Source organism: Xiphophorus maculatus, chromosome 23, assembly GCF_002775205.1.
Source record: "Xiphophorus maculatus strain JP 163 A chromosome 23, X_maculatus-5.0-male, whole genome shotgun sequence".
Taxonomy (NCBI): domain Eukaryota; kingdom Metazoa; phylum Chordata; class Actinopteri; order Cyprinodontiformes; family Poeciliidae; genus Xiphophorus; species Xiphophorus maculatus.
The window spans coordinates 2,815,725-2,835,630 of record NC_036465.1 but is presented as its reverse complement, the minus strand read 5'-3'; the positions used below and the strand labels follow the sequence as shown (position 1 = coordinate 2,835,630).

Sequence of the window (19,906 nt, the reverse complement as noted above, 5' to 3'; positions counted from 1 at the left end):
AGGCAACAGTGAGGCACAGCAGATGAAAGGAACATACAGTTGGGGGGATGCTATGAAGATAAATGCAAGAGGGCACTATTCAAAACTCAAGAAGGAGACAGAGTCTGAAGTAAAAGGTTCATGTCTGCAGGCAAATGCAGCACTTCTGTGGTTATAAGACAGAAATATACAAACAACAGAAGTGGAATGGTGTCCTTTGCACAGAAGCAGGTCAAATAATACCTAGTCTGAAAAGTAAAACAAGCTTAATGTGGACACTTGGTATAATGCCGTGTCTATAAAGGTTAAATATGCTCAATTTATAGGAGCATCTTAATAAATCACAATAGTTCAAAAAGCCAATTCATTTAATTTCCTTCATTATGTAATTCAGACAGTGAAAATAATTGTTCTTACACACCAAAAAGCAGAGTAAAGTACTTTTACAGATAACAAAAACACACAATCACATGCCAAAATTAATAAAGAAATATTTTTCCAAGATGGCATCCAGGATGTTTACTACTTCACTGTTACAAAGAGAAGAAACATTACTAACGTTTTCCTGGTCAAACGTTTTTCATGTGTTTCTATGTATTTTTGTACTTTTTTTATCATGTCAGGTTTGTAAATGAGAACTACTTTTCCAAGATTCTACCTGGTAAACTAAAGGCTAAATAAATATTAGATAAAACCCTAAACTTCCTTGAGCTATGAATTGATTGCCTTCATTTCATGCTGCCTTTACAGTAATTGCTCAATTACAGTAATTTATGCAAAAGAAGTTTTGACCAAGTAGTGAGTGTAAATACTCTGTAGTACAGGGTAAAATGTCTCAGAATCCCATTTCAGAACAAAAATGTTTTTTCATATGTAATACTCCTAATGTCAGAAGCTGCATGCAAGCCATAATGATCAAAATTAAGATAAATAAAAACTTGATATATCACTGTGAGTGATTGAAACCTATATAAATGTGTGTTTTCAATCTAACTAATTAAAGAAAATAGACTTTTTAATTAAATATTAATTTATTCAAATTGACCTGTATATAAGAAGAAACTAGTTTTGTGATGTATTTTGTGGATTTTTTTGGGAGGTATACAGTATAGCACTGGAATGAAAATGGCTTCTGATGAGCTATTGTTTTTTTTTACTTTGTTTTTTAATAGGAAATTCCATCATCACAACTACATTACAGGAAAAGTCATGAGCTCAATGAAAAACTGAAAAAATATCCTCTGGGTTCAGGCATTTGGAGAAAATTCAATCAAAACATTGTATGTACTTTGTGTGAAACTTTGTGACAAATAAGAAAGTTAGTGAAGGAGAACAAATCTGTAGTTCTAGAAACAGAACTACAGAGTTCATAATAATCAAAATAATCCTCCTGTAGAGAAAATAAAATCTCTTAAAATGGGAACTTTAGCTAAAATATATATTGCAGCGGCAAAAACATTTCAAAGGAGCAAATTAATGCACCCCAACACAGTAGCTAATCTAAACGATCATTCAGCCTCAGTTTAACTGCAAGTAGTACAAAGCAGTCATGAGTTTGTTCAATGAAGCCTCCATCATAACATGTGAGCTCATTAGACATTGTGAAGTCTGTTGTTCCTTTCCACAGCCCTTAAAATTTGCTCTCCTTCAGAATGTACTGTTCTCTTGATGTTCACACACTCCTTCAAACACTCCATCAATGTTTTGATAATGTCCTTGGAGCTGGAAGACACAATATGTGAAGCTTTTTCTAAATGATCTGCATGTTAAAGTGTTTAATTCAGCCTTTTTCTCAAAAGCATCTCAAACTTTGTCTCTTTTCATTTTGAGAATAGTTTCTCTGTGCGATTTGAAAATAAAATAAACGAGGGAAGGACTTGACTTACAATTCTCCGAGCTTTTGGAGGACTGAGAATGCTTGTTCGTGTATGTAGCTGATCCTGTTTCGCTGCAACACCCTGGAAAAAGTCAATAAACATTGAATTACTCCACTGTTCCTCGACCCTCTTCCTTCCGTTTAATGAATCGCCGTATTGACTTCATACTCTGGCTACAAGGTGGCTTCAGTTTTAAGTGAATCTAGGTAGAATTTGCAAGCTTAAGTCAGAAGTAAATATTTTGAGAGCAAACCTTTGCCGTAGCTATGAATTAAATTATGCAAATTTACACTTACAGAACTGTCAACATGGTGCATGAATGGAGAGAAGCATTTCCAATTTTTTCAATTAGATTTCCCTCCAAATCCCTGCAAGGACATGTTTTGGAAAACACACACAAACAGAGAGTATGTGGGGATAAATACAAACACACAGAGAATAAACCCATCAAAAGCCTTGTCACTTTTTTGAGAGGACAGTTTGTGATATTTTCTGACATCCCACTTACAGCCAGTTCAGTCTGGGCATTTCCTGGCAGATGTCATCCAACTTTGTCAGGGAGTTGTTCAACAAAACCCTGTCAATCAGAGACAAAAAAAAAACACAGTGTTGCACATTTCTTCTTCATGTTCAGACACTTTTACTCTTAACAGGGGAGGAACAACTCTAAACAACAAGCACTTCAAATAGTCCAAAAAACATGAGATGAAAGTAAAAGATCAAATATATAATGTAAGGGCAGAAACTCACAGTAAAACAAGAGAGTTAAGTCCTGAAAATGTCATGGTAGATATCTGATGGATATTATTGTTTTCCAGGATCCTGAAAAGACAAACAGGATGTTGTTTCCGCCTTATTTTCGGATCATTGATTCGGATAAAACCGCCTCAGTAGAAATACGTGCGGTGTATAATATAACACGAAAAGGAGGTAGAGAGGAAAAGGGAAACAATAGAACATAAAAGCCGCTGACTCACAGCCACTCCAGCTTGTGCAGGTCATTGAACACTCCTGGCATCAATACTATTATCTTGTTGTAACTCAGGTACCTGAAAAAAAAGAAATGTTACCTTACTCTGTACATGACACATGAAGCTAACAAGCAAAGCTAAGCCTGTATTTAGCGTCAGTCAGAAGCTTATACTTAGTCATTAGCATTTTGCTAACTTTGAAAACATTTAGCACATTTAGCTTCCAATAATGAATAAAGTTCAACATCTGTATTGAAGGTTCTGTTAAGAATTATTCAAGTAGTTTGACATGGGTGAATATATGGGTGAAAACTGTTTACTGCAGTTATCTTTCCTCTTGCCATGTTCTCTCTTAAAAAAACTATATTGAGCAAGTGGCAAGTACATATAAAAAAAAACAAATGTGACAAAAGAATATATTTCATTTAAGGTTTCACAATGGCTCTGAAACCTTAAAGAACCTTATAGAAAAATATGGACTATAATTAAAGTCAGGTCTGTGCCAGACACAGTTCTTCCAGACAAGTCTGTGTCTGGAAGAACTTTAAACAAGTTCTTCCAACTCGTCCGGAGCGTGTTGTCAAGGTGAAGCTTCCTAATAGACATTTATTTAAATATTACTGAAGCTGAATGTATACACTTCAGTCTGTCTGCATGCAGGAATTCGGAAGAAATCGTGCAGCCACTTCCTCTGTTTAAAATAATTAAATTTCTTTTTTTTTTTTAAACATTAAGTATGAAAAAGAACAGCCATAAAAGTCTAAATGTGCATGACATGCATGAATATGATGAATGTACATTAAGGCCTAACCAGAACTGTATTATAAACATCACAACTGTGATGTTTTACCCAAGCCTTCAAATTATTTTTATCATTCACATCCTGTATATTGTACATTGACAATATCGATTACTTAAGATAAGATAAGATAAGATAAGATAAATCTTTATTGTCATTGTCACAAGGACAACGAAATTCAAAGGGTGCCATCAGTCATGCCCAAAAACAAAAAAATAACTGTCTCACAATTCACACACAACGCTACTTCCCAGTCATCTAAGATGTATTTTAGTCTTCATCTCTATATTACAGGAATAAGGTTTTGCATCGCTAAAGAGAAGCAGATCAAATGGGTTACAAAAAGAGAGGATGTCATTTTCTTTGAGAAAGGTACATTTAATAAAGCAAGAATTTCTGGCCTCTGTGGCCTATTCAAGGACATGTCAAAGTGAGATACAAAAAAAATAATAATAATGAAAGGTGGGGAAAATACACCTTCATATAGATAGGTCATTGCAGGTTTACAGCATATTCTTGTTAACTCAGATTTCTGTAAAGTTGTCCAGGTTATCTTCAAATCCCCTTGGATTTGACACGGAGTGTTTTATCTATGTCATCCGCCTCCAGAGGGGGGAGGGCCGAGAAGTTAGGTCCTGCACACCATGGTTGAAAAAACGTGCAGTATTACAGATGTGTGATTTGTGTGACTATGAAATCTAATTGAAAAGGTCACATTAAGGTGTCTTCATACTTTGATAAAATATGGCATTCCAAGTTAGTTCATAGGTGCTGAATGTTTTTTAGAATGTTTTATAATGACAGAAATTTTTTTTACAATAAGCTGTGAGAATGTGGGTACGCCTGAAATAATAACCAGTAACGTTAAGGTAACCAGCAGCAAGGATGAACTAGTTTTCCATACATTATGAAGAAACCCTAGAAAGACCTAAATTACAAGAAGCTGTTGATGTGTAACAGGGCAAGATGTCCCTCTAATCTGTTGGAAGATGATTCATGCCCTAGCAACATTTCCATTTTACGGCTTTAAATGTTTTTTGTTTGTGTTAAAAACCAATTCAACCACATCACAATCAATTTAACAGAAGATTTTGCAGAAAAGTCCTCTACATCAACAGTTCCCAAACAGCTGGGTGAGGACCACATTTGCAAGACACTGACAATGCTACAACATATGTAAAGAAGCTTCAAATTTTCAAATACTTTTCCTCATTTTTATTTACTATTCAATGATATTATATTTGCTTAGCTTAAATTCTATTTTATATTTTCTGATTTTTGTGGACCTCCAGCCATGGATACAACCTACGCATAAACCCATGTGAGAATGTCCAGCCATCCTACATCTAGACATAAGACAGGTTCTGTGTCAGGTTCTGTGCTTTGGTGCAAAGTACAAAAAAGTTTTACTATCAAATGAAATCTAGCAAACAGAGCTAAGTTTGCTGGTCCTAACTGATCTAAAACAGTTAAAGTTTAATGATGAAAAGTGTCTTTTTCAGCATACAGTTATAGATTTGTTTCAATTTGTGTTTCTGTCTTTTTTGTCTTGGTAAAACATTACATTTTTCTTCACGCCCTTTACACATTAAATAACTAATCAAGCCCTGCAGTAAATGTTTCTGCTGAGCTCCAAAACTTTTCGACCGTTATTTCTTGAGGGATTACGCTATAGCTGGCTACTCTTTGTTGTCTAGAAGAGTTTTCAGTAATTTCCCTGCTCTGCTCCAGCCTCTCCTCTTTCTCCTCTTTGAACACCAGCCAGCTTTGCTCCTCCCTTACTCGCCTCCCTATCTCTGTGAAAACCAGCCTGTGTCGCCTGTCGGCTCTGCTCATTCATCTACAGCCACCAGAAAAGTAAGCTCTGCACCAGTTCAGTTTTTGGAATCCTGCTCTGACACCTTGACTCACAGGAAATCTCTACAGCTCAACCTGGACTGCACCTTCAGTTCTTTGTGATGGTATTTTTCAAACAATCAAACCTTTTTGGAGGTGCTTAGTTAAATTTACACACAGCTAAAACTTAAAATCGTCCTGAAAGGTTTGTATTTATTAGAATAGTTTGTCAAGACGATGACTCTGTACCTCATAGTTTGAGCATATGGGTTACAGTGTCATAGATCAAAATAATAATATTTATTTCCTTTTCAGACACAAAAATCTTTTTTAAAAAACAAAATCCATTTTATAAGTTATAAAATCATTTTATGCTCCAGTTCTGACCAGTACTGTTATTGGAAATAAGCAACTAATCAATTAATCAAATGATAAATTAAAATGAGCTCAATAATGTTCATTCTTATGATTAATATTTTTGAATAGAAGTTTTGTTTATTTTGTTTGTTGTTCCATTTTTAATGGTTTTTGTTTACATTTTATTTATTTTTTTTTATTAAAGCCTGCTGTAAATGTAGCCTATGTTTTAATTGTGAGGGTTTATTTGTGCTACAGTACTTCATAAGTCATTATCTACTGGACACTGTCTCTCACTGAAGTCATTTAGTTTTATCAACTTTTATTTATTTATTTACAAAGCCATTCAAGTTACCTCCACACTCACACCACTAGCAACTATTTATTCAGTCACAATCAAGGCTCACAATATCTACCCTCTGCTCTTATGCAAGTCACAACTAAAATATGCTTCAGTTTTACTTTTTATTTATTGTTTTTAATGAATAAATAAAACATATATACACATTTTGATATACAGTCAACATCTCTGCACATTCAGTTTTGTTTATTTTGCACAGACACTGACAGAAAAAAAGACGTACATCTTCTACATCTTCAGATGTACAGTCACAGAGTACAGAAAAGTAAAAACAACATATTTCCTTCCAGAAAAACTCTCCACCGTCATACTGCTGACATCAGCAGTTTGCTTCATAATCTGTGACTGAGAAGAAGTGCTTTGAATAGAATATCCTGTTTTGGTGCTTGTGCCATTGTCTTCTCTCCTTACTGCATTAAACCTCTTCAGCCTTTTCCCTGTAGCTGAATCTGTGGGGTAAGTAGGGGCGCTCACTCCACACTTAACTATGTTATAATTAAGTGGTAAATATTTATCCAGAACCCAGGGTTAGAAATATCTTTTTTGTCAAGAAAATGTGGCTGTGAGCACCGGTGGTTGCCAAGGTGATGTAGTACAGAACCTATTTGGCCCATATACCGCAGCTGTTTTTATTTAGCTGCCCTTCATATCAAATCTGCTAAAGAAAATTTAGGAATTTCAATAAACAGTCTATTAGAACTAGAATAAAAAGGAGTTCATGTCTCTTACTTTTGATATTTAATATTTCTACCTCCCAGGAATCAGAGCTGACAAGCTACTGTGGTCATGTTTAATGAAATAAGAGTTGGATTTTAATCCAAAAGAACTTATTCTCACAACAACAGCACTGATCTGAGGTTAGAATCAGAATAGTGACAGAGCTGTTAAAAGTTACAATAATCTAATTACAATAAATATCTAGTAATCAGAAAAATTATTACTTTACTCACAGTCTTGTTAGATTATGAAGCCCTCTGAATGCATCAGGATTCACATCTTGAATATTGTTGTGCTGTAGATATCTGCAAAAGGATCACAGAAACATTTTGAGGCTGATGAATTAATGAGCAAACAAAAACAGGCGCATTGCCAAAATATGTTGGGCTGACTGACAAAGAACTCTGCAGGAAGGCCTAAATTTAGGGGTAACATCCTAGTGCTGTTGGATATTGGTATTATATTTTACTGTCTAACAGCTATTCAATCATCTTGTTTATGTAAACACAACAAACATTTTAAATCTATTTAAACCCACAAACCCAACAATGCCAAACAGATTCTGGCAAAGGATTAGACCTGTCCTCACAGTGACACTGTGCAAGCTTGATAAACAGCACAAGTCAGTGGCAAATGCATCTGCATACGCACAACAGAACATTCAACACTGCCAGCATGCCCAACAGCCTTCCAAGCCTCATAACGTCTCCTGTGCATGGTTTAAGTACCTTTAGTTTATGTGTATATGGAGAGAGGATGATGGAAACTCACAGTTTCTGAAGGCTTTGGTAGTTAAAGAATCCTTTTGCTTTCAGTCTGTGAAGCCTGTTTCTTTGTAAGGACCTGAGAAATAGGAAGGAATTATGATCATGTTAGTGTGCAGACCAATTAATAGTTATCATTAAAAATTATTACATTAATTAAAGCTTTGCCAAACTATTAATCAGCAGGGATTTTTTCTACATTGTGCTACGTAGCAGCTGAAAACTTCAACATATTTTAATGGGATTTTATGTGGCAAACCAGCACAAAGTAATGCATGTCAGCAAAGTGGAAGGAAATGATACATTATTTAGAAAAAAATCTTTAGCAGTAAAAAGGTGAACCGTTTGACAAATGAATCCAGCCTCCCTGAGTAAATGCATAGTACAACCATAATTTCCATGTCTTTCATAGTATTTCCCTACCAGCTTTGCGAGCTAGACAACATTTTTGCCCATCTTTGTGAAATAGCTCAGTTCCAGTCAGATTGGATTTAGCTCTAGACTTTGACTAAGCCCCTGTAATACATGAATAAGCTGTGACCTAAGCCATCCCATTGTAGCTGTTGTTGTACATGTAAGGTAATTTTTCTGTGGAAAGATGGACCTCCACTTAAACGGTCTGAATACAAATGCTTGCTTTGTAAAAAGTTTGAAAACCGTGTTTCATTTTCCTTCCACAATTATGCACTATTTTGAGTTGGTCTTTCACATAAAATTAAAATAAAATTAAAATAGCCCTTGCATCATGAAAACCATTAAAATACCACAAACAAATTATCTTTTTCCATCTCCATTTGCAAAAGATGAGATTTTCATTTTCACATTCTTAACATAATGTCGCCTTTTTCTAATGTTGTCTTAATTCTTTTAGTATATACTTATGTTTATTGAATATAAGGCAAGGCAAATAAGTGCAGACATAAAATTTCAAATGATTTATCATACAAATGCCAAAGGAAGCCTGATGAATAATATTTTTGTTGACATCTTTTCACACTTGGTCATCAGTTAGAAAATTGAAACCATAAACATGCTACACCTGGTCAAGCTGCTGATCTATCTTACAAACTCAGCTTTATCAAGAGACTCCTAATTGTCCAGTTGATTCAGTTTTTGCTTCCAAACCTTTGAATGGATTAAAATGTTACTAACGTGTAATTTCATCACTTGTAGTCATACCAGACTTTTAGATGTGTTCACTTGTGGACTCTGGGGAAATTATAACACAATCCTCTTTGCTCTTCTGTTCTGGCAAACTGCAAAAATTTAAGCTGACAGTCAAACACAGCATGTTGACTTTTTCACACAAAGACCACCAACAGGCATGCTTTTGAAAGGACAGAAAGGGGAGTAATTTATCAAACATGAATAGGACGCCACTTTAGACATTTCATCTTTTCAATTTCCCAATGCAATGCAATATTTCTCCACTATTTTAAACAACAATTTCTCTGTGTGATACTGTTTGACAAAAGTAATGACCAAAGACAATTTCTGCATTGATGATGAATGGACAAAGACATATGCTCCATTGCTTTTGGCTACGTTCAACATCTGCTATGATGTGAGACAAGGCCAGCTGGAAAAAACATCCTGGAGTTACACACTCTTTGTGTTTCTGTGTTTGATATGATGTAAAACACTTTGAAATGCCTTGCTGCTGAAATGTGCTATACAAATAAAATTTGATTGATTTGGCAGACTCAGCTTTTCAGGAACCCAACAAATGTTGAAAGAGGAGTTTACACACTCGAGCTGATAGAAATTTTTGCAGATTCACAGTTTTGTTGAAAACATTCAGAGTGCAACAGCACAGCCAGATCGACTGCTGTTTATGGCAGAAGTACATATTTTAGCACCAGTAGGTGCAGAGCCATTGAAAATCAACAGACCACTACGTGCATGGTGCTGATTCTGTAAAATAAAATCATTAATTAACAAGGGGTGTGTTTAAAATACCAGGATTACAAAGATCAATCAGTGAAGTCTTTCATTCTGTGAATCAGCAGGGGTCAAACAAGTGCCTCTCATTTCAAGGGGAAGGCAGTACTTGGTGGTTATAGCACATTCCTCTCTGAACCCTCAAGTAAAATAGGTTTCTCCATATATAATTCAGAACTAAAGAAGGCCCAAATTAAACAGAGGACTTGAAGACAGGAAAACATAAAAAACTATTATTCATAATAATTTCTGCTTCAATCTATAAGCATGTAAAGGATCCACCAGAACCCCTTAATGCACCATTATTGTTGAAAGAACAACCCAAAGATGTTACCATTTGTTTAAGAACACACTGACCAACTTTAACAAAAATGGTAAAACATTTCAGCTGATAAAAGCAAAATCTTTGAGCATTTTAAAGTTTATCCAGTAGATGTTTGAGATGGAAAAACAGCTGATAACAGTTTAATTTCCTAAGGTTTTATGTATTGGTAGGTTTTTACTCATGTTTACAGTTTCCAACCCATTTGTGTGAAAATCAAAGCCATAACATTACTCAATTAAAAAGATAAATAGGTTGCTATTATTTTGAACATAAATGCAGATCTGGTGAACTACAGAAAAGAAGGCAATCAGAGTTTAGATCCTCATGCACTGTGAGTGTCTTCGTGAATGAAATCAGTGACATTTGAAAGCTAAAAAGTACATAGCTGGAAGAATCAACAGATCAATATTGTGTCATTATAAAGATATGGAAGCAGAGGCACAATCTGGACTTAAATTGCTCTCCTCTCAGCCTTTACAGTCTAACTGTGGAAAGAAATAGACTTCAGGGCAAGCGAGACATGGAGGTAGTTACAGAGAAATGCTGTACAACCTCCTGATCTGACATATCAGGAAAACAGTCTTTGCTTTTACTAGGTGGTAAGATTATTTAAACCCAACAAGAAGGGTACAAAAACACACAATAATATAAACAAAAGCCAGCATGGAAAAAATGTAGCTGCTGATCAAATTTGTTTGAGTATCTTATCCTGATCACAGTGACAACCTTCTTATAAGCAGAAGATTTGGCAGGTAGCTGGTAGCAGCTGTCTGAAAACACTGCCAACAGGAAGACACCAGCAGTGACATTTAGGAAGCAATTGTTGCTGGGAGAATTATGAAGTTGTTTCCAAATAATCTGAAGTCCACCATTCTACAGTGACATAGATTACTTCAAAGTGGAGGCCATTAGAGTCAGCAGTCAATCTTCTCCAAAGTGGACATGTCAGGAAATTCACCCCAAGGTCAGACAAGCAATGTTCAGAAAATGACAAAAACTCAGCAGCTGTAGTTCCTTCCAAAACTCTTCTTGCTCTTTTATTCTTTTTCACATTTTATTTGAAAATTATAAAGTTAGATTTACTGAGATTAAATTACAACGCTTTATTTAGGCGACTTCTGAAGGTAAGAGGTTTAGCTGGATTTTATGTAGACTACATAGACACACCACACTTTTCAAACTTTTAATTGTAAAATAAAGTGTTGAAAACGTGCATATCTTACTTTTCATGTCACAATTACATGCTACTTTATGTTTTTTTATTACAAAAAGGCCAATAAAAGTTTTTAAAGATTTGCAGTTATAATGTAACAAAGTGAATAAGTCCAAAGGACAGACGTAATCAAAATAGATAACTCCTTGTTTGGATAAAACTAAACACAGTAAACACCTAACACCAACCGTCAGTCATGGTGAAGGAGCGCTGATGATGAGCCGCCACACTAACAGAGTACTTTGCAGTCATCATGGACTTCTCTGTATACTAAAATATTCTGGGGTCAACTCAGAGGTCACCTGCCTGCCAGCTTGAGCTCAGGCTCAAACTGCTTTACCAACAGAACAATGATCTTAAACACAGCAGCAATTCTGAAACAGAATGGCTGAAAAATGATCCAGTCAAGTTTCTAGCCAACCCATGAAATCCTGGAGAGGGGCCGCAAGTGAGCCGTGCAACAAACACATGTCAACTTCAACTTTTCAGTCTCCACACAGACATAACACAATGATAAAGTCATACAGATACTTTGATATTGTTGACAATGTGATTATTTTAGTGACTGGATAATTATTTTACACTTTTCCTTTTTGTTGTTTAACTGCAGTTTAACTGTTTTGTGCATTTCAGACTAGATTTATAAATTATTTTTAGTCAGTCTGCTCATCACCTCCTCGTTCCACCTGATTTTTATTTCCCTTCAGTGCTCCATCTTAGATTTCTCCCATTGAGGTTGATTTCTTTAGGCAAATCTATGAACAAAAGGAGTTGTTGTGAACAATTGATGTTGATTTCTTGCACTGTTTTCAAATTGCAATCTGTCTTTATGGCTGTAGTTTGGCAGCAGAGGAATTAAATGAAGCCATTCAGTCCGTGTTGTTCGCACTTCCAAATATTGAGCAATTAAAATTGGAGGATGAGAAACTTTTAAAACATTTTAGCTGCAAAGCTTCATTGAGCTATAGTGAATTACATACAGTACCTCATGGCCAAAAGCAATTAGGTAAAATCAGGTCTAATTGTTTAAAACTTCAACAGAGTCCACTCCTCCAACAAGCAATCATTTCTCAATAATGGGCTGATTTCTAGCAGGCAAAACTTTAGTTTGATTTGTAAAACCCTAAATCTAAAAGTTTGTGTGTATTTTTTTTTTCAGATGACTGAACTGATCATGTTTAGCTTCCTCTCCACTGAAACTGTTAAATCCTCAAGAAAATTCTTTTTATATAATATGAATATCAATTAAGAAAGTACACACAATTGTGGTTAATTTAGTCGACTGGGTAACATAATTTTCTCTATTACGCAGTAGAAAAAGTGAAAACACTTGTCAAGGTAAGACTTTACTTCTTTGTTCTTGAATAAGTTTTTTAGCATTGACAGGCCCTCTCCTTTTCCCCCAACCTGGGGTCCTTGAGGACAGACATCCATGACAACATTTCCAATAAGAAATGACAGTGAAAGCTTTTGATGAATGACTTGTTGAGCTTTATGAAGCTGAAAAAAGACCATCCCTAAAACAGAAGGGGTTATTTTCTACTCACATAACGGTGACATTTATCGCCACTATGGGGATCTCTCGGAGCTGAGCGCTGTCACAGTCCAGCTCCAGGTCTCGGCACTGGCAGAGCTCAGGAACGACGCCCAGCACTGCGAGACAGGAAAAGGACATCAGAGGACATGTCAATCAAATGGTCCTCCTGCAGAGCTATGAGTGGAGCTGCTTGCAGGAATGACAACCTACTGAAGAACGAAAGGTTATAGATTAAACCACCAGGTGAGAAAAAAAAGTAAAGCACATTTTCAAAAAATGCCTTAATTATAAGGTTAACCCAGCTTTTATAAACAATTACAATTTGGAACTGACCTTTTAAATATGGATGAAATTTACTAAAACAGGATATTTATTTATCTCACTGGGTAAAAATCCGTCACACCTGGAAGTATTTGAGCGCAACATGAGCCACAAAAAGTTGATGAAAGGTTTTATTTGAACAGCAGATTTTATCATACATAATTACACATTTTCAATAAGTCATTTCAATCAATCAAGTTTATTTGTATAGCACATTTCATATGTTTCAGTTCGAGGTAAAATTTCTCAAATAAATTGACTTTTCAATAATAACAATAGTATTCTAATTTATTGATTAGGAATTATGTGATCTTGGACAAATAATTCTAAACAGCAAACTTCCTTAGTGATGAGTTTTTGTGGCTTAGTCGCTTTATGAAACCTCTACTGACTTCAATCAATAAATTCTATTTAGTTCTAATTTCTGGTGACGTTTTCTAATAATTCTTAGAGCATTAAAAAATACTGCCAATAAACATGTAATGTCATCAAAATGAGATACAGTGCTAGGAAGGAAATGTCCCATCTTTTATTATAATTGGCTAAATTTCATGCTTTTTAAATAGCTAATTCATACTGTGTGCCAGTTATATATATATAGTTCAGCTTAACACCCGACTGCTTGGTATGAAAATAGCAACAACCATTTGAGGTGCAAGATGGAAAAAGGTTGCAAAATGTATGCAACTGCTTATGCAATATGTTGTTGCTGAAATGCAATATGTTAAAATTTGTATGCAATTTTGCATTGATGAATAGATTAATGTGGATCCTGAGCATATTTGTTTTATTGATTCTCACATGTGAGTTAAAGCAGATAAATAAAGGAATGGGAGCAAAGTCAGGCCGAATAATCACAGGGATAATCAACATGTTGATTACAAATTTAGACAAATGCATTTGGTTTAAATTGTGCGTGTTGCAAATGTGCTCTGAATAAAAAACATCCATTTCAGCTCCATATGCCTGATGCATCCAGCCTGGACGTTTTGAAGAGTCTGAGGTAAAAATTGGGCAAAAAAAACAAACAGCTGCAAATGAACAGCTCCAAAATGGAAACAAAAAAATGAATGAACAAACAAAATAAAACAAAAAGAACCTCAGTCGATGTCCATAGCCTTAATCTCATGTATGGATATTTTTATTTTGAGCTTGGAGAAAAACACTGCAGAAATCCCCAACATGAATACCTAAATTATTGTGACCGTTTCCACAATGCTCCGATTACACAACATGCCTTTTTAAGGGCATAAGCTGGTTTGGCCAAATCTGTCAAAGGTAATGCAGAAACAAACTTCTTATATGCTAAAAATATGCTCAGATTATGGTTTTATGAAACAAAGTGTAGAGGTAGAGACAGCCAAAATCTCCCTTAAGCTTCACATTTTCAAGGAAACAACCCCTAACCCCAGCCAGAGCAAAAAAAAGAAAAAGAAAGAAAAAGTCAGTCAAAGCAAAGATTGCTAAAAATACAAAGGACTCAAAAGAAAGAAACATTAAGTAAAACAGGATGTAGATGCATTTTTAAAATCTAAATCCATATATGTTCAGTACATGATGGTTCCTTCATGATGTCTGTTTCTATTGCTCACTCTTTTTTCTGAAAACTACATACTTTTCTGTGTGTAGTTTCATATAAAAAGTAGTTACGTAAAGTTATGTAAAGTTACGCAACACTTTATATGAAACTACACACAGAAAAGTATGTAGTTTTTTTTTTATCTATGTCATGGAAAAAAACAAAAAAAGAAAGTTAAAATAAAAATTTTCTCTAATCCAAATATCAAAACAATTTTCTTAGAGTAGGTACGAAAATAAACCATTTTGTTTTGAAGACTAATGTGTTTGGGAGGTGTTTAAACAAATAATTGCCTCAAGATTCAGGATAATCAAGTTATTGGAAGTTTTTTTGTTTTTCAGCTAATTTAATCTAAATAAACATGAATGTAACATTACATGTTAAAAGTTTTGAAATGGTTCAAAGTTTTATTTTCTATATTACACAAATTTTCCAACTTAAAAAAAATAGGAAGCTGTGGAGTCATCTCAAACCAGCATGATTAGCATTCTCAATAAGAAGAGATACTCTTGATTATTAGTGAAGGAATGTTAACTAACTGCATTTATATTCATTAAATGTGTGAACTGAACAGGATCAAAGTCTGGGATGTTTTACCAAACTGAACCAAAGCTTATGGTGTTAAAACGGTGGAGCAGCACAAACACAGTAAATGGCCTACCAGAATACAGAATAATCTTCATGATTTTTAAATAGCTAAAAATTCATAATGGAAAGATTTTAAATCAGTAACATGTCAATAAATTAGATCTTAAAATAAGTTACACTTAAACTGGTAGCACACAGGAATACAGACTTTTCTATATATGGTTAGACAGAAGCAGCTAAAAAGATTCTTCTCCAACATGTTTTATCTTAGTCAGTCCAATCTTCACTGTGCAAAAAGAAATGCAATAATTTTTATCGCTGTCCAAACAGCCGCTGGCCTGACTGCAATAAGTGTAAGCAATTATGGCTGGAGGTCCATTCACGCTAACCAGATAAGAGATTACAGCTGTTCTAGTAGTAATTGAGGGTAGAGCAGCTGGGGAATCTTTCACTTGCAATAAATGAGTTGGCTGTTTGAAATAAACAACTGATGGCCCCAAACCTCACTGTGCTGCGGTGGATCAGCCGCAGATGGAAGGCAGCCAATTTAATTTTGGTTTCACAACACACACACAAAAAAACAAGTTTGGGCTTCGTGTTGTTGGAAAATACTCCTGAAGTGTAAATTTAACATCAGATGACACTGCATATCCATCCATTACAATTAATAATAAGTTACAAACATATGAAGTTAGTTATACTCTGTGAGGAAAGATTGATTTACTTCTACCAGAGTAAAAAGTGTCACATTGTAAGTTAAAATTTTAACCTTGGCAGGGAATAGATTGTTTGTGTATTGTAAAGATTTCTGTTCGTGTTTCACATATTATCCAGGATGCATGAACGACTGTAAATATATATTAAATCACCAATTTCTGAATAATTATCTGTCTTGCACACTCATTATTTCTCTATAATTTATTAAATTTGTCTTGAACAATAGTTTTTGGGCCATTTAAGATTTACTTAGGATTTTTCTGGTCTTGAGAAGCTATTGTGCAGTTTGCTTTGTAAAATAAGGAAATTTGGATAAAAAAAGGAAACAACAACTGACAATATACAATCTGAAAGAAGGTAAATGGGTTATAATCTTCCCATCCTCCATATCAAATATTGAGTCAAATGTTTTACTCTCTACTCCTAAAAAAGAAAAATCAAACCTAAGATACTTTACCATTTGTTTACCAATGGAGTCTGGAAGCTACATGTTTGTGGAGTTTATGGAAACATGTCTCTCACTCGCTGTTTATTTATTTCTGTGCTTTTGTTTACGAATAAATATTGATTCCATAAATGTATCTTGGGGATTAGGGGCCACAGCTATGTGCCAAGAGAACATCATGATTTCCAGTTTCAGAGTGATGTCTGTTTAGAAAAAACGACTGTTGGGGTTAAATCTCTCCATCTGAGAGAACATAAAGATGAAGAAACAGATCCATCCACTTTGTTACATCTTTTAGCCAACAGATCTTTAGGAATTACCTTGTCGGTGTTTTAAACATTTGTCATGTTTATCAAACTTTGATAAAGTCAGTTTGATGGGTCAGGGTAGAGTCACTGAAGAATTGAATTTAAAAATTGTCGGTTATGTTTGAATGAGGCTCAAGGTTACATGACTCACCAAACACATCACTCCTTTTGAAATGAAAAGGACAGAAAACAGGTCTCAATAAACTGCTCAACAACATGACATGTGGAAAGAGGGACACCCATGATAAATACTGCAACATATTTTCTTCTTCTGTGACAATGTAGGAATGATATTCTTCCAAAAATAAGTTTCCTCCAGATGTGTCAATGATGTTGCACTTTGTGTTGGTCAGAAAAAATACGTAGAAATTCAGCATATTATAATTTACAATCCCTCTGCTAAGATAAGTATTAATAACTGAGAAAGATATCTCTCACATGCTATTCACTTTATGTGAATACAAGTATTAGAATTATGGCAGATTGACTCATGTTGACCTGCTCAGTGATAAGCAACTCACCTCTTCCAATGATACAGACTCAAAATGCTAAATGGTGGGAGTCATGTTTGCAAAATGTTCTGTTGCAGTCATGACACAACATGACACAGCAGAAAACGAAACGACTCATCTGAATAATGAAAAATTATTTCCAGAAAGGGTTATTTAGTGATCATGTAGACCTGCTCAGTTCAGCTCAACTTAAAAATTCACACACATTTTAAACATGTTTATATTTTTTTATCTTCTAGATAAACAAATTTGAAAAAAGAATGTCTGGAGATGTGAATGGCATTTTTTAAATATCCATATACACATATCTCCAGAAGTTTAGAGTAAATCTTGAACAGATTTTTTTTGTCAAGCAGATAAAAATGTAATGTTGTCACTTTTCAGAAAAAATATAGATCTGACAACAGTGACACACTTTACTAAGTTTGCAACTATATAGATATTTGCACAACTTTATGCAATGTGAAGAGAAGAGTAGAAAACTTAGAGTCAACATGGTTCTAACATGTCTAGTCTGAGAAATGCTTTTTAATGAACACATATTGATATAATAAAACAAAACAAAAAACAGAATTTCTGTGTTTGTCAGGATTTTCTGTCAAACATAGTTGAAGGCACAGAAGAAAATAAAAACATACTAAAGCATTGGGCTTGTTTTCTTCTAGAATACAACAAAAATCATACCAACTCAACCCAAACACTTTCAGGATATTTCAGATTATGCCCAAGAGGAAAGTCCAAAGTGCTTCAACTTTAAGAGCTTTGTGGTGGCTTCTTTGTACGATCGCTTTTACCAGCCAGGAGAGGAAGTCCACATTCATATGAGACACAAACAAGTTTGCGTCTGTGAAGCATAAACAAAGCCAAGCTCTGAGACCTCTTGAGTGGTGGGCGACATTATTTTCACAGCCTGCTGAATGACCTCTAATAGCCTCAGAAGATGCAGAAGCACGAAAATGTGAGACACCGAAAGCCTCGCCTGCTGAGAATCTTAACACCAGACACTGAAAATTACTTGCATGCTATCATGTTGAAATCAACTCTGTGTCATTGATGTAGAGAACGTTTGTGAACTCCAGTTCTCTGGCCGCACATCCGATTATTAGCTTTAATGACATAATGAATGAAACTTGGTGCTACTTCAGAGCCAACACATTAAACCACATTTCAAACAGGAATTGAACAGCACCTGATAAAAACCCTCTTTCCAGTCTTGTTTACCTCTGTGAGGCTGAAAATGATTTTAGAATAAGAAAGACAGAGTGAGAAAACATGGATCTGGAGAAAGAGAGCGCGCTGTGTTTTAGTGTCACTGGTTGCCATAATGCTATCCTCAGCGGACGCAAACCTTTGATCCTCTCCTGGGAAAGTAGTGAGTCCTGCTGGGTTTTGACTTGAGCTACACAGACTTAAGAGCTTTTTGTTGATGCCATGGATTGACCAAAACAACAGTCTTTAAGTTAGTTTAAGTTAAAGTATTTTTATTTTAACAAATGAGCCTCATCAGGAAGCATATTCTACCGTATTAAATGTAACTGTATGGCGTTCACACACTGCTGTGACACACACACCCACTCTCTGCTCTTAGAGGCACTCTAACGGTTTTGATGAATGAACCAGGCAGGCCACTGTACCACACTGGAAAGCTGTTATAGACTTGACCAGAACAGAAAGATTGCCAGTCTGCTCCTGGTGTTAAGTGGGACTCAGACTATGCATTTTACTGATAAAAAGCTTAAACTGTTCAGATTTTCTGAATGTACAACTGTATAAAATTTGATCCTAAAACTCGAAGCACATTTTTGTCACTCATGTATGAGAATTCTCCTTTAAAATGGATTGAAGCTCATGCTTAATGGACAAAATGAAAGGGTTTAAAGTGTTATACATGCACCTTCTTAAACATGACAAGAGATGCTTTGAAGACCACCAGAGCTGTGATTGGTTAATTGTGTTTTCTGCAGTCAGTTTCCACTGCTGGTGGAGATTTTTTGAAGCGAATAACGTGGGTTGAGGCATGATGCACATTCAGAATAGGTTTACATTCAAAAACACCAAAGCAAACCTACTCACCCTAAATCCTTTCCCCCCTCTTTTGCTTTTTTTCACAAATAAGCCAGTGGCAGGAAACAGAGACATTCAGAGATGAAAGAAAGAACATCCTCCTACTGTAAAGATCACATTGTGAAAAACTGAGTACTTACTTTGATGACAATGCAAAGAAAAAAACTCTGTTTGCAGCCGACATCAACGGGTGGCCTCTAAAGACAGAATGAAAACCTACACAAAATGAATCTGCAGCAGAACTATCATTAAATCCTGAGCGTCACAACTGAACCTGGCTGTATCTCATCTTTTTAGAAATTAACAGAGCATATGAGTAAATATTTCTCACAACTGGCCAAAATCCAGCAAATTTCCTGTCTGCACACACACACCGATACTGTTCCTAAAACAATACATAACACACATAATTGTGTTCTTCATATTTCCAAAAAACACTGCCAACACCATATTCTCACCTCATTCTGTGTAAAGAATGGCTTTAAACACATTAGAGAATACTTACAGCATATGTTGGACTTGGTCCTGGTATTATGACTCGGCATGCCAAAATATTTGTCAAAAAGGTGCGGCCATCCATTGTTGTCTCCTGAAAAAGAAGAAAAACGACAAAAAAAATGGAAATCATTATTTGTTCTTCAAAATAGTTTTTGTCAGCTAAGGAAAGTCCTAAAATTATTCCTCTTTCTTTCATC

The 19,906-nt window shown here is 35.2% G+C and overlaps 1 protein-coding gene across 2 annotated transcripts in view; it reads right to left on the bottom strand.

Moving 5' to 3' along the window:
• rxfp1 (relaxin/insulin like family peptide receptor 1) overlaps positions 1-19,906 on the bottom strand; it is a 122,377-nt gene that overhangs the window by 27,110 nt on the left and 75,361 nt on the right. For both annotated transcript variants that reach the window (XM_023328283.1, XM_023328284.1), the window contains exons 3-11: positions 19,717-19,800; positions 12,688-12,793; positions 7,669-7,740; positions 7,131-7,202; positions 2,834-2,905; positions 2,607-2,678; positions 2,365-2,433; positions 2,153-2,224; positions 1,866-1,937 (exon numbers count right to left, since the gene is read on the bottom strand). In XM_023328283.1, coding sequence (XP_023184051.1) covers positions 1,866-1,937; positions 2,153-2,224; positions 2,365-2,433; positions 2,607-2,678; positions 2,834-2,905; positions 7,131-7,202; positions 7,669-7,740; positions 12,688-12,793; positions 19,717-19,800 — 691 coding nt within the window. The remainder of the gene's footprint in view (positions 1-1,865; positions 1,938-2,152; positions 2,225-2,364; positions 2,434-2,606; positions 2,679-2,833; positions 2,906-7,130; positions 7,203-7,668; positions 7,741-12,687; positions 12,794-19,716; positions 19,801-19,906) is intronic.